Source organism: Mobula hypostoma, chromosome 4, assembly GCF_963921235.1.
Source record: "Mobula hypostoma chromosome 4, sMobHyp1.1, whole genome shotgun sequence".
NCBI lineage: Eukaryota > Metazoa > Chordata > Chondrichthyes > Myliobatiformes > Myliobatidae > Mobula > Mobula hypostoma.
The window spans coordinates 184,413,011-184,426,167 of NC_086100.1; the positions used below are offsets into that span (position 1 = coordinate 184,413,011).

Consider the following 13,157-nt stretch of genomic DNA (forward strand, 5'->3'; position numbering starts at 1 on the left):
CACGTTGTCCATCGCCATGGCAACGATTACTGCGAACTGAACTACTAAACTTGACTGAACTTTGAGTCACTTTGAAATTTGGTCATTTACCCCTAGACAATGATAGAGCTTGATTGATGCTGTTATCTTAATTCTGTGCACATGTGTGTTTATCATCGCTGAACTGTTGCATTTATTATCCTTTCGATTACTGTGTTGCTTGTTTCTTTAATAAAACTTTCTTAGTTCTAGTACTCCAGACTCCAACTGAGTGATCCACTTCTGCTGGTTTGGCAACCCAGTTACGGGGTACGTAACAAGGTGTAGATAGACTGGATAGAGAGGAATATTTCCTATAACAAACTGACGTGCAGATTAAAGTAATTCATGAACAGTTATGAGACAAGGAATTACTTCCCACTTTCCTTATACTAACCCCTAAATAGGTTTAACTCGGATTTTGTAAAAGGAAAAAATACCTGTGGAACAAATTGTGGGAAATGTCATACATGTCGAGTTTACCAGTCAGTGATATACAAATGCATACAATTCCTGAGAAAGGATAGAGGATATGGTGACAATGTAAGTTAGAGACCGATGTGCAAACATAAGTGGGTGTTCGTGTTAGTTATAAAATACTGCTCCTAAAACTTGTACTGAAACATTCTTCAATTAAATCTGAAAACAGGCTTGGTTTCAGAAATTATTTATTTTGCGGGATTCATCTGGTATAACATTGAGACAAAACAGACAAACCACATGCATATGGCTCTGTTCTCTTTCAATAAGGATTAGTCATTGCATCCAGTCGAATGAGTGGTTAGATGGATAATCGAGGAACCGTTTCGGAAGCTTCTTTTAAAAAAACTCTTCTGTAGGACATTTACAGCAACTTCCTCTTCTCAAATTCCTGGAATAGGAAAAATATATAAAGAATGGTTTAGTAAAATTTTAAATTACAAACTGTTTGTTTGCAAAATGAAGCATTTCAATACCTGATTAGTTATAAACTTTAGACCGTAAGACATAGGAACAGAATTAGAACATAGAACAGTACAGCACAGTACAGGCCCCCCGGCCCACAATGCCATGCCGACCCTCAAACTCTGCCCCCCCATACAACACCCCACCTTAAATTCCTCCATATACCTGTCCAGTAGTCTCTCAAACTTCACAAGTGAATCTGCCTCCACCACTGACCCAGGCAGTGCATTCCACACACCAACCACTCTCTGAGTAAAAAACCTTTCTCTAATATCCCCCTTGAATTTCCCACCCGTTACCTTAAAGCCATGTCCTCTTGTATTGAGCAGTGGTGCCCTGGGGAAGAGGTGCTGGCTATCCACTCTATCTATTCCTCTTATTATCTTGTACACCTCTATCATGTCTCCTCTCATCCTCCTTCTCTCCAAAGAGTAAAGCCCTAGCTCCCTTAATCTCTGATCATAATCCATAATCTCTAAACCAGGCAGCATCCTGGTAAATCTCCTCTGTACCCTTTCCAATGCTTCCACATCCTTCCTATAGGTCAATTGCCATCATTGAGTCTGTTCTGCCTTTCCATCATGGCTGATTTATTATCCCTCTCAACCTCATTCTCCTGCCTTCTCCCTGTAACCTTTGACACCTACACAATCAAGAACCTATCAACCTCTGCTTGAACTATACCCAATCACTTAGCCTCACAAAAGCTGTCTTTGGCAATGAACTCCACAGATGCACTACCCGTTGGCTAAAGAAATTTCTCCTCATCTGCCCTGAAAGGACATCCTTCTATTCTGAAGCTGTGCCCTCTGATTCTAGGCTCCTCCACTGTAGGAATTATCCTCTCCACATCTAAGCCTTTATATATTTGATAGGTTTCAATGAGATCTCCCCCACCCTTGACCTCATTCTTCTAAACTATTTACTTTAAACCTGTCACCTCTTGTCCATTTGTATTTAGACCTCTGATTACTATACAACAGTCTCACCCCTGCCTCCTTCCACTATACTTCCCACAATTAAAACAGATGTTACTTATTGCAAATTTAATTTCATTCTACTGTTCAAATTTGTGAGCTACATACAGACTCTATACACTTCTCAGCTCTCTCCTAGTCGGTGGGTCAAGAATTCAATCTCTTAAGCATTCACGCTTTCCTCGTACTTTGACACTTTCCGATGATGAGGCCTCAAGCTCTGCAATGTCCTCCCTAAAATCTCTCTGCTTCATCAAATCCTCCTTGAAACCTAGCTGGTCGACCAAGCTGAAAATAACCTAATGCAATTTTCATGTCTGACAATCCCTTTTTGCCACAGAGGAAGCTTTACACAGTGAGGGGCGCTAACAAACTGGAAGTCACTGACACAGTCTTACCAGCTGACACCCACAAAGCAGCGTCCAGTAGCCTAGTACAGTCACTGGAGTGGTATAGCCCCAATGATGCTAAAACACTTTGTAAAATACCACCTTTCTAGCTGTGTGTGATTAAGTACGAAAAGACTGGTATCAGTAATGATAACTGTGAAGTTACAGGATTAATGTAAAAAAAAATCATCCTTACCTACCTGGCCAATATTAGCAATATGGTTAACTCTTCACTGCTCTCTAAAATGGGCTAACGAACAGTCAGTGTAGGAGGCAAACAATCAATAATAGAGTCACAGAGCACAATGGCACAGAAACAGGCCCATTAGCCCATTTAGTCCGTGATGTAATATTATTCTGTCTAGTCCCACCAAGCTGCACCTGGACCATAGCCCGCCACACCCATCCCATCCATGTACTCATCTAAACTTCTCTTAAATGTTGAAATTGAACCCGCATCCATCACTTCCACTGGCAAATTGTTCCACACTCTCACAACCCTTTGAGTGAAGAAGATCCCCCTCAGGTTCCCAGTAAACACTTCACCTTTCACCTGAAGCTATGACCTCTAATTCCAATAATGTCAATCATGTCACTGAACAAAATGAGTAGCGAGGTGTGCTTCCTTCTTCTGAATTAGAAAAAAAACATGTAATACAGCACTGTCAAACAGAAAATTAATTACAAGGTCAGGGATACTTTTGGGGAGGTGGTGCAGGAGGGGAAAGAGATGCAGAATATAAAAGTAATATAGAAGTAAATATAAAAGGGATCATCGGGGTGTCTCTTCCCGCCATTACGGACATTTACACCACACGCTGCATCGGCAAAGCTAACAGCATTGTGAAGGACCCCACGCACCCCTCATACAAACTCTTCTCCCTCCTGCCATCTGGCAAAAGTTACCGAAGCATTCAGGCTCTCACGACCAGACTGTGTAACAGTTTCTTCCCCCAAGCCATTAGGCTCCTCAATTCCCAGACTGCTTCGTCAAGCACCTCCGCTCCATTCGCCAAAACAGACAGGATCTCCCAGTGGCCACCCACTTCAACTCTGCTTCCCATTCCCATTCAGATATGTCCATACATGGCCTCCTCTACTGCCATGATGAGGCTAAACTCAGGTTGGAGGAGCAAAACCTCATATACCGTCTAGGTAGTCTCCAGCCCCTTGGTATGAACATAGAATTCTCCAACTTCCGGTAATTCCCTTCCCCTCCCTTCCCCTATCCCTATGTCACTCTACCCACTCCCCCAGCTGCCTATCACCTCCCTCATGGTTCCGCCTCCTTCTACTACCCATTGTGTTTTCCCCTATTCTTTCTTCACGTTTCCTGCCTATCACCTCCCTGATTCCCCTCCCCCATCCCTTTATCTTTCCTCTTACTGGTTTTTCACCTGGAACCCACCAGCCTTCTCCTTCCCACCCTCTCCCCACCTTCTTTATAGGACCTATCCCCCTTCCCTCTTCAGTCCTGGCGAAGGGTTCCAGCCCAAAACGTCGACCAATCTTTTCCATGGATGCTGCCTGACCTGCTGAGTTCCTCCAGCGTGTTGTGAGTGTCAATTCCCAGAGTCTAGTCTGACACCAACCTACACACACACACTCAACTGAACACCACTCCACTCCCTTTGCAATTTTTGCTCATTTCTTTCTCAATTCCTGCTAAAACATTGTTTACATTGTTTACATTTAGATCATTTATTATTATATTGTAATTTGTCCTTTAATGTGCCTATTGTCTCGTTTATTAATTATTGTACTGTCTTGCACTGTTTTGTGCACTTTATGTAGTCCCGTGTAGGTCTGAAGTCTAATATAGTTTTGTGTTGTTTCAGGTAGCACCCTGGTCCTGGAGGAAGATTGTTCCGTTTTTACTGTGTACTGTACCAGCAGTTATGGTTGAAATTACAATAAAAGCGACTTGACTTGACTAATGATGTAATGCTGAGGCTCTATGAGGCATTGGACAGACCACACTTGGGGTATTGTGAGATGTTTTAAGCCCCTTATCAAAGGAAAGATGTGCTCGCATTGGAGAGAGTACAGATAGACCTAGATAGAGTGGACATGGAGAGAATGTTTCCAACAGTGGGGGGAGCTTAGGACCAGAGTGCACAGACTCAGAACAGAAGGAAGTCCCTTTAGAAAAGAGATGAGGAGGAATTTCTTTAGCCAGAGGGTGCTGAATCTGTGGAATTCATTGCCACAGATGGCTGTGGAGGCCAATTCTTTAGGTAAAACAGTTTGATAGGTTTTTAAATTGTAAGGTTATCAAAAATTATGTGGAGAAGACAGGAGAATGGGGTTTAGAATGACAATAAATCAGCCATGATGAAATAGCAGAGCAGACTTGATGGACCGAATGGCTTAATTCTGCTCCTATGCTTTGTGGTCTTATTTGCAAAAACATTCACACCTGACTCATATAGAACAGCAGTAAAACAGAATGCTAAGGGATGTTTTGAATATCAGCAGGCAGGCAAATGGCGAGAGAATGTTTCGGACAAGGCAGTATGATGAATGTATTGCACTAGCTAAACTGCTACTAGGACGTACTGAGAAGGTCAGGCATTTCCCTGAAGGGTGAATGAAAAATGGGCAAATGGTACCCGAGCTGCTAAATGCATTTCATTCACAGGCCCTCCTGTTCATTCCAGATTTTTAATAAAGGCAGATGGCAAAGGAATGAAAAGAAGCAGATGGATACAGAAGCCCTTATCTGCAGCCTCATTCCTGGTCACCAGCTCCTGAATCCACTGGGTCCCATTCCCGGGCCTGACCTCAAATGTAAGTACACTCATCACCTGGCTCCAGCCACGCTCCAACCCTCACTGTTACTGAAGGTCATCCGCCTGCCTTACCCAATCCCATCTCCAGTGGTACACTTAGCCCGAATTCCCAACGTTCCATCCACCTCTCCCTGGTTCAGCAACATAACTGGCAAAACAATCACCTAATCAACACTGCAGCAGAATTAGGCCATTCGGTCCCTCTCAACCCCATTCTCCTGCTTTCACCACATTATCTTTCACACCCTGATTAATCAAGAACTTATCAATCTCTGCCTTAAGTATACCCAGTCATCTGATCTGGCAATGAATTCCACGGATTTACCACCCTCTAGCTAAAGAAATTCCTCCTCAGCTCTGTTCTAAATAGACAGCCCTCTATTCTGAGCTGTGCTCTCTGGTCCTAGACTCTTCCACTGTGGGAAACATCCTCTACATGTCTTCTCTATCTAGACCTTTCAATATTCAATAGCACCCATCATTCTTCTAAACTTCAGCAAGTACAGGCCCGGCAGCATCAAATGCTCCTCATACGTTAACCCTTTCATTCCTGGGATCATTCTCGTGAACCGCCTCTGAACCCTCTGCAATGCCAGCACGTCCCTTCTTAGATAAGGGGCACAAAAATGCTCACAATACTCCAGACATGGTCTAACCAATGTGTTATACAGCCTTGGGACTACATCTTTTCTTCAGTGAAGTCCTGGTGCCTGCTTTGCGGTACACCTGCAAGAGTGCTTTAAGCAAGCTTCAATTACCCCAGTGCCTAAGGACAACGTGGTAACCTGCCTCATTGACTATCGTCCAGTAGCACTTATATCCACAATGATTACATGTTTTGAGGGGTTGGTGATGAAACATCAACTCCTGCTGAGGAACAACTTGGATGCACTCTAATTTGTCTAAAAGGTGCCATTTTAATGGCTCTTCACTCAACTCTGGAACATCTGGACAGCAAATATGCATATATCAGGATGCTCACTGTCATATACAGCTCAGATTTCAATACTATCATCCCCTCAAAACCTATCAATAAGCTTCAAGATCTTGGCCTTAATATCTCCTTGTGTAATTGGATCCATTTCCTCACTTGCAGACCTCAATCAGTTTGGACCGGTAACAACATCCCCTCCACAATTTCCATCAGCACAGTTCCATCACAAGGCTGTGTGCTTAGCTCCCTGCTCCACACGCTTTACACTTTTGGCTGTGTGGCTAAGCAGAGCTCCAACGCAATATTTAAGTTTGCTGACCACACCACTGTCGTAGACCAAATTAATGGTAGTGATGAATCAGCTCCTTTGATTGAAGGAGAATGAAAATCTGACTGAGTGGTGTCACAACAACAACCTCTCCCTCAATATCAGCAAGACCAAGGAACTGATTATTGACTTCTGGAGGAGGAAACCAGAGGTTCCTGAGCTCGTCCTCATCCGATATCAGAGGTACAGAGAGTCAGCACCTTTAAGTTCTTCGGTGATATCATTTCAGAGGCATATCCTGGGCCCAGAACGTAAGAGCAATTATGGAGAACGCACGGCAGCACCGCTACTTCCTTAGAAGTCTGCGAAGATTCGGCATGACATCTGTAACCTTGACTAACTTCCATTGATGTGTGGTGGAGAGTACATTGACTGGCTGCATCACAGCCTAGCATAGAAACACCAATGCACTTGAACAGAAAATCCTGCAAAAAGTAGAGGATACCACCTGATCCATCACAGGTAAAGCCCACCCCAGCACTGAGCTCATCTACACAGAGCATTGTCGCAGGAAAGCAGCATGCATCGTCACACCCGGGCCATGCTCGCTTCTCACTGCTGCCATCAGGATGAAGGCACTGGAGCCTAAGGACTCATACCACCTTGTGCAGGAACAGTTATTACCACTCAACCATCAGGATCCTGAACCAGAAGACCATAAGCCTGTAGGATATAGGAGCAGAGATAGGCCATTCGGCCCATCAAGTCTGCTCCGCCATTCAATCATGGGCTGATCCAATTCTTCTAGTCATCCCCACTACTCCCTTGCTTTCACCCCATACCCTTTGATGCCCTGGCTAATCAAGAACCTATCTATCTCTGCCTTAAATACACCCAATGACTTGGCCTCCACAGTTGCTTGTGGCAACAAATTACACAGATTTACCACCCTCTGACTAAATAAATTTCTCTGCATCTCAGTTCTAAAAGGACGTCCTTCAATCCTGAAATTGTGCCCTCTTGTTCTGGAATCCCCTACCATGGGAAATAACTTTGTCATATCTAATCTGTTCAGGCCTTTTAGATTTGGAATGTTTCTATGCGATCCCCCCTCATTCTCCTGAACTCCAGGGAATATAGCCGAAGAGCTGCCAGACGTTCCTTTCATTCCTGGAATCATTCTCGTGAAGCTACTCTGAACTCTCTCCAATGTCAGTATATCCTTTCTAAAATAAGGAGCCCAAAACTGCACACAATACTCCAAGTGTGGTCTCACGAGTGCCTTATAGAGCCTCAACATCACATCCTGGCTCTTATATTCTATACCTCTAGAAATGAATGCCAACATTGCATTCACCTTCTTCACAACCCACTCAACCTGGAGGTTAACCTTTAGGGTATCTTGCAGAAGGACTCCCAAGTCCCTTTGCAACTCTGCATTTGAATGCTAAGTAATACTGTATTTCATTTGCCACTTCTTTGCCTAGTCCCCTAAACTATTGAAGTCTCTCTGCAGGCTCTCTGTTTCCTCAACACTACCTGCTCCTCCACCTATCTTTGTATCATTGGCAAATTTAGCTATAAATCCGTTAATACTGTAGTCCAAATCATTGACATACATCGTAAAAAGCAGCGGTCCCAACACCGACCCCTGTGGAACTCCACTGGTAACTGGCAGCCAACCAGAATAGGATCCCTTTATTCCCACTCTTTGCTTTCTGCCAACCAGCCAATACTCCACCCACGATAGAAGGGATAACTTCCCTCAGCTTCACTTGCCCCATCACTGAACTGTTCTCACAACCTATGGACTCACTTTCAAGGACTCTTCATCTCGTGTTCTCGATATTTATTGCTCATTTATTCATTTATTTATTTACTTTTACATTTTCACAGCTCGTTGTCTTCTGCACATTAGATGTAGGTCCTGTTGACAGTCTTTCATTAATTCTATTATGATTATTGGATTTACTGAGTATGCCTGCAAGAAAATAAACCTCAGGGTTGTATATGGTGATATATATGTACTTTGATAATAAATTTGCTTTGAACCTTGAACTTTGAGTGGCCCAGAACATCCAGGTGCCTGCCACAGTAGTTCACAATCCCACTCCAACTCTGTCCTTCATGTCTGTGGCTCCTTGCACCATTACAAGACCAAACACAAGCTGAAGGACAGCACCCGATCCTCTGCCTGGGCACACTGCAGCCTTCTGCACACATTTTGAACTTCCTACACGAAAAACTCAGAACACTGGAAGAATTCAGCTGGTCAAGCAACATCTTTGGAAGCAAAATATGCATGTCAAGACTTGGTCTCGAAGTATGTACTACATATTATTCCAAAAACGCAGAAGTCTTTCTCCAATTCCCATTATAGAGCACTACAGTCCATCTAGTCCATGATGAACTGCTACTCTGCCTGATCCCATCGACCCCAGTTTAGCTAGTGCTCCTTGATGCCATACTTGACCAAATGTTGCCTTGATGTCAATGGCAGTTACTCTCACTAAACCTCTGGAGTTTAGCTCTTCTGTCTATCCTTAGACCAAGGTTGTAATGAGGTTAGGAGCAGACTGACAGTGGCAAACCAAACTGAGCTTCTGTCACCAGGTTTTTCTAAGTGCCATTTAATGACACTATTGATCATCTCTACTGTCATTTTGCTGATGATCGAAAGTTGGTAATTGGCTGAGTTTAGATTTTCCGTGATTCTAGTGGGCAGGGAGTACCTGGGCCGGTTTCCACAACATCAAGTACACATCAGCGTAGGAGTCACACTGAACAGCATGGTCAAAGGTCAGTAAGTTCTGGAGGATATTTGCAGTACAACTATCAAGGCTCATTGCCCTGGATTGATCCAACAATGTCTTTTGCCAGTTTTTGGAATGAATAGAAGAGGCTGAATATTGGCAATTATCATCCTGGAGGAGGCAGAGATGGATCATCCTCTCGGCACTTCTAGCTAATGACTCTTCCAACAGTGCAGCTTTATCTATGGCACTGATAGAACATAGAATACTATAGCACAGTACAAAACCTTTGGTGTTTGATGTTGTGTTGAGCTTACAACTTACTATAAAAGATCTAACTAACCCTTCCTTCCTTTATACCCCTTCAATTTTCTATCATCCATGTGCCCAAGAATCTTTTAAATGTCCCTAGTGTATCTATCTCTACCACCACCCCTGGCAAGGTATCCCATGCACCTTCCACTCTCTGTGTAAAAAAAACCTACCTCTGTCATCCACCCAAAATACTTTCCTCCAATCACCTTAAAATTATGCCCCTTCATAAGAGCTGTTTCCTTCCCAATAGCCATCCACTCGACCTATGCCTCTTATCATCTTGTACACCTCTATCAAATCATCTCTCATTCTCCTTTGCTCCAAAGAGAAAAGCCCTAGCTCGCGCACCCTGTCCACATAAGGCAAGAAAGTTGAGAAAAAAGTTGAGAAGTTATGTTGCAGCTGCATAAAACTTCTGTCGGGCCACATCTGGAATACTGTCTGTAGTGTGCAGTCCCACACTATGAAGACTTTGGAGAGGTTGCAGAAGAGGATTCCCCATAGAACCATAGAACGCTACAGCACAGAAAACAGGCCATTTGGCCCTCCTAGTCTGTGCCGAAACATTATTCCGCTAGTTCTATTGACCTACATCCAGTCCATAACCCTCCAGACCTCTCCCATCCATGTACCTATCCAATTTATTCTTAAAACTTAAGAGTGAGCCCGCATTTACGACATCAGATGGCAGCTGGTTCCACACTCCTACCACTCTCTGAGTGAAGAAGTTCCCCCTAAACCTTTCCCCTTTCACCCTAAAGCCATGTCCTCTCATATTTATCTCTCCTAATCTAAGTGGAAAGAGCCCATTCACATTTACTCTGTCTATACCCCTCATAATTTTGTAAACCTCTATCAAATCTCCCCTCATTCTTCTACGCTCCAAGGAATAAAGTCCTAACCTGTTCAATCTTTACCTATAACTCAACTCCTGAAGACCCGACAACATCCTAGTAGATCTTCTCTGCACTCTTTCAATCTTACTAATATCCTTCCTATAGTTAGGTGACCAGAACTGTACACAATACTCCAAATTTGGCCTCACCAATGTCTTATACAACCTCCCCATAACATCCCAACTCCTATATTCAATACTTTGATTTATGAATGCCAGGATGCCAAAAGCCTTCTTTACAACCCTGTCTACTTGTGACGCCACTTTCAGGGAATTATGTATCTGAACTCAAAGATCTCTTTGTTCCTCCACACTCCTCAAAGCCCTACCATTTACTGTGTATGTTCTACCTTGATCTGTCCTTCCAAAATGCAACACCTCACACTTGTCTGCATTAAATTCCATCTGCCATTTTCTGGCCCATTTTTCCAGTTGGTCCAGATCCCTCTGCAAGCATTGAAAGCCTTCCTCGCTGTCCACAACTCCTCCAATCTTAGTGTCATCAGCAAACTTGCTGATCCAATTTACCACATTATTATCTAAATCATTGATATAGACAACAAACAACAATGGTCCCAGCACAGATCCTTGAGGCACACAGCTAGTCACAGGCCTCCAGTCTGAGAAGCAATCATCCATTACCACTGTCTGTCTTCTCCCACACAGCCGATTTCAAATCCAGTTTACAACCTTTCCATGGATACCTAGTGTCTGAACCTTCTGAACTAACCTCCCATGTGGGACCTTGTCAAAGGCCTTACTAAAGTCCATGTAGACAACATCCACAGCCTTTCCTTCGTCTACTTTCTTGGTAACCTCCTCAAAAAACTCTACAAGATTTGTTAAGCACAATCCACCACGCACAAAGCCATGCTGACTATCCTTAATCAGCCCTTGGCTGTCCAAATACTTGTATATCCGATCTCTCAGAACACCTTCCAAATATCCGAGGATACTGTTCCCAATGCGTTAGCTGTAAGGAGAGTTTGGACACATTTGGATTGTTTTCTCTGGAGTTTCAGAGGCTGAGGGGCAGCCTCTCATAACTAGGGTTGATAGTCTTAAGTTCCCCCCCCCCCCCACAAGATGGAACTGTCAAATCAGAATTCCAGAGTCAGGTTTGTTATCACCGTCATGAAATTTGTTTTGCGGCAGTAGTACAGTGCAAAGACATAAAAATTACTATGAAGTCCAAAATTAATGGTGCAAAAAAAAAGTAACAAAGCAGTGCTCATGGACTGTTCAGAAATCTAATGGAGGAGGGGAAGAAGCTGTTCCTAAACCGCTGAGTGTGGATCTTCAGTCTCCTGTAAATCCTCCCCAATAGTAAAAATGAGGGCACGACACAAATCATGACGGTTCTTAATGATGGATGCTATCTTCTTGAGCCAGTGCCTCTTGAAGTTGTTCTTGATGGTGGGGAGGGCTCTGCCTGTGATGGAGCCAGCTGAGTCTACAACCCTCTGCAGCCTCTTGTGATCCTGTGCATTGGAGCCTCCATACCAGGCTGTGATATATCGAATGACAATGCCCTCCATACATCTACAGAAACTTGCAAGAGTCTTCAGTGACTAATACTACAGGATAATACACACAAAATGCTGGAGGGACTCAGCCGGTCAGGTAGCATCTATGGAAATTAATAAAATGTCGGCATTTCCACAGAGACACTTCTTCAGGGCTGGAAAGGAGAGGGGAAGATGCCAGAATAAAAAGGAGAGGGGAAAAGGAAGGAGGACTAGCTAGAAAATGATCCACGAAGCCAGGTGGGCAGGAAAGGTAAACGGTGAAAGAAGGAATCAGATAAGAAAGGAGAGTGGACCTTGGGAGAAAGGGAAGACTGGGGAAGAGAAGAGGAGGGAAAATAATTACCGGAAGGAGAAATTGATGTTCATGCCATCAGGTTGGAGGCTACCTGGAAGGAATATTGAGGAGTTGCTCCTCCACCGGAGAGTGGCCTCATCTTGGCAAAAGAGCAGGCCATGGATCAACATGTCGAAACAGGAATGGGAATAGGAATTAAAATGGCTGGCCACCAGGAAATTCCACTTTTGATGGATGGAAGAGAGGTGCTTGACAAAATCGTTCCCCAATTTTCGTCGATTCTCACCAATGCAGAGATGGCTGCATTAGGAGTACCAGATACAAGAGACAACCCCAACAGATTCGCAGGTGAAGTTTTGCCTCACCTGGAAGAACTGCTTGGGGCCCTGAATGAAGGTAAGGGAGGGGGTGAATGGGCAGGCGTAACTGGGATGGCGACAGAAGGATGCCAGGAGGGATGAATGGCCAAGGGAATCAAAGAGGGAGCGATCCCTGCGGGAAGCAGAGAGTGGTGGTGGTGGGGGGGTAGGTAAAGGTGTGTTTGGTGGTAGAATCCTGTTGAAGGCGGCAGAAGTCGTGGAGAATGATGTGTTGGGTGCAGATTCTCATGGGATGGTAGGGGAGGACAAGAGGAACTCTATCCCTGTTAAGATGGCGGTAATACTAGAGGCTATAGCTTACTGATAAGATTAGAAGGTGAGCAAGGTGAGCCAAGTGATTTTTAAAAATATATATATGGTGTGCAGTAGAGCCTGTTCCTGTGCTGTACTGTTCTACAGTCACCATTCTTACCATCACTATTTAATAGCTCGGATGAGCTCACATTTATATCAATATAATATCATATGACGTTCCATGTCAGGGCAAACAAATCAAAGGAAAAAAACAAGAAAAGTCTCCAACAACAGCTGGCAAACTATGGATGCTTAGCTCGTAAGTACTCTGTTTTCAGCTGTTCAAAATAAATTACTCACAATGCAACAAATAGCTTCTGAGAAATGAAAAGACCTACTGCAATTATTTTAACCTGGAGTTCTTTTATTAAAC

General features: G+C 43.8%; 1 protein-coding gene across 2 annotated transcripts in view; it reads right to left on the minus strand.

The window, feature by feature from the left end:
• Window positions 1-669: 669 nt before the first annotated feature.
• suclg1 (succinate-CoA ligase GDP/ADP-forming subunit alph) overlaps window positions 670-13,157 on the minus strand; it is a 99,517-nt gene continuing 87,029 nt past the window's right edge. For both annotated transcript variants that reach the window (XM_063047113.1, XM_063047112.1), the window contains exon 9: window positions 670-889. In XM_063047113.1, coding sequence (XP_062903183.1) covers window positions 863-889 — 27 coding nt within the window. In that variant the 3' untranslated portion in view covers window positions 670-862. The remainder of the gene's footprint in view (window positions 890-13,157) is intronic.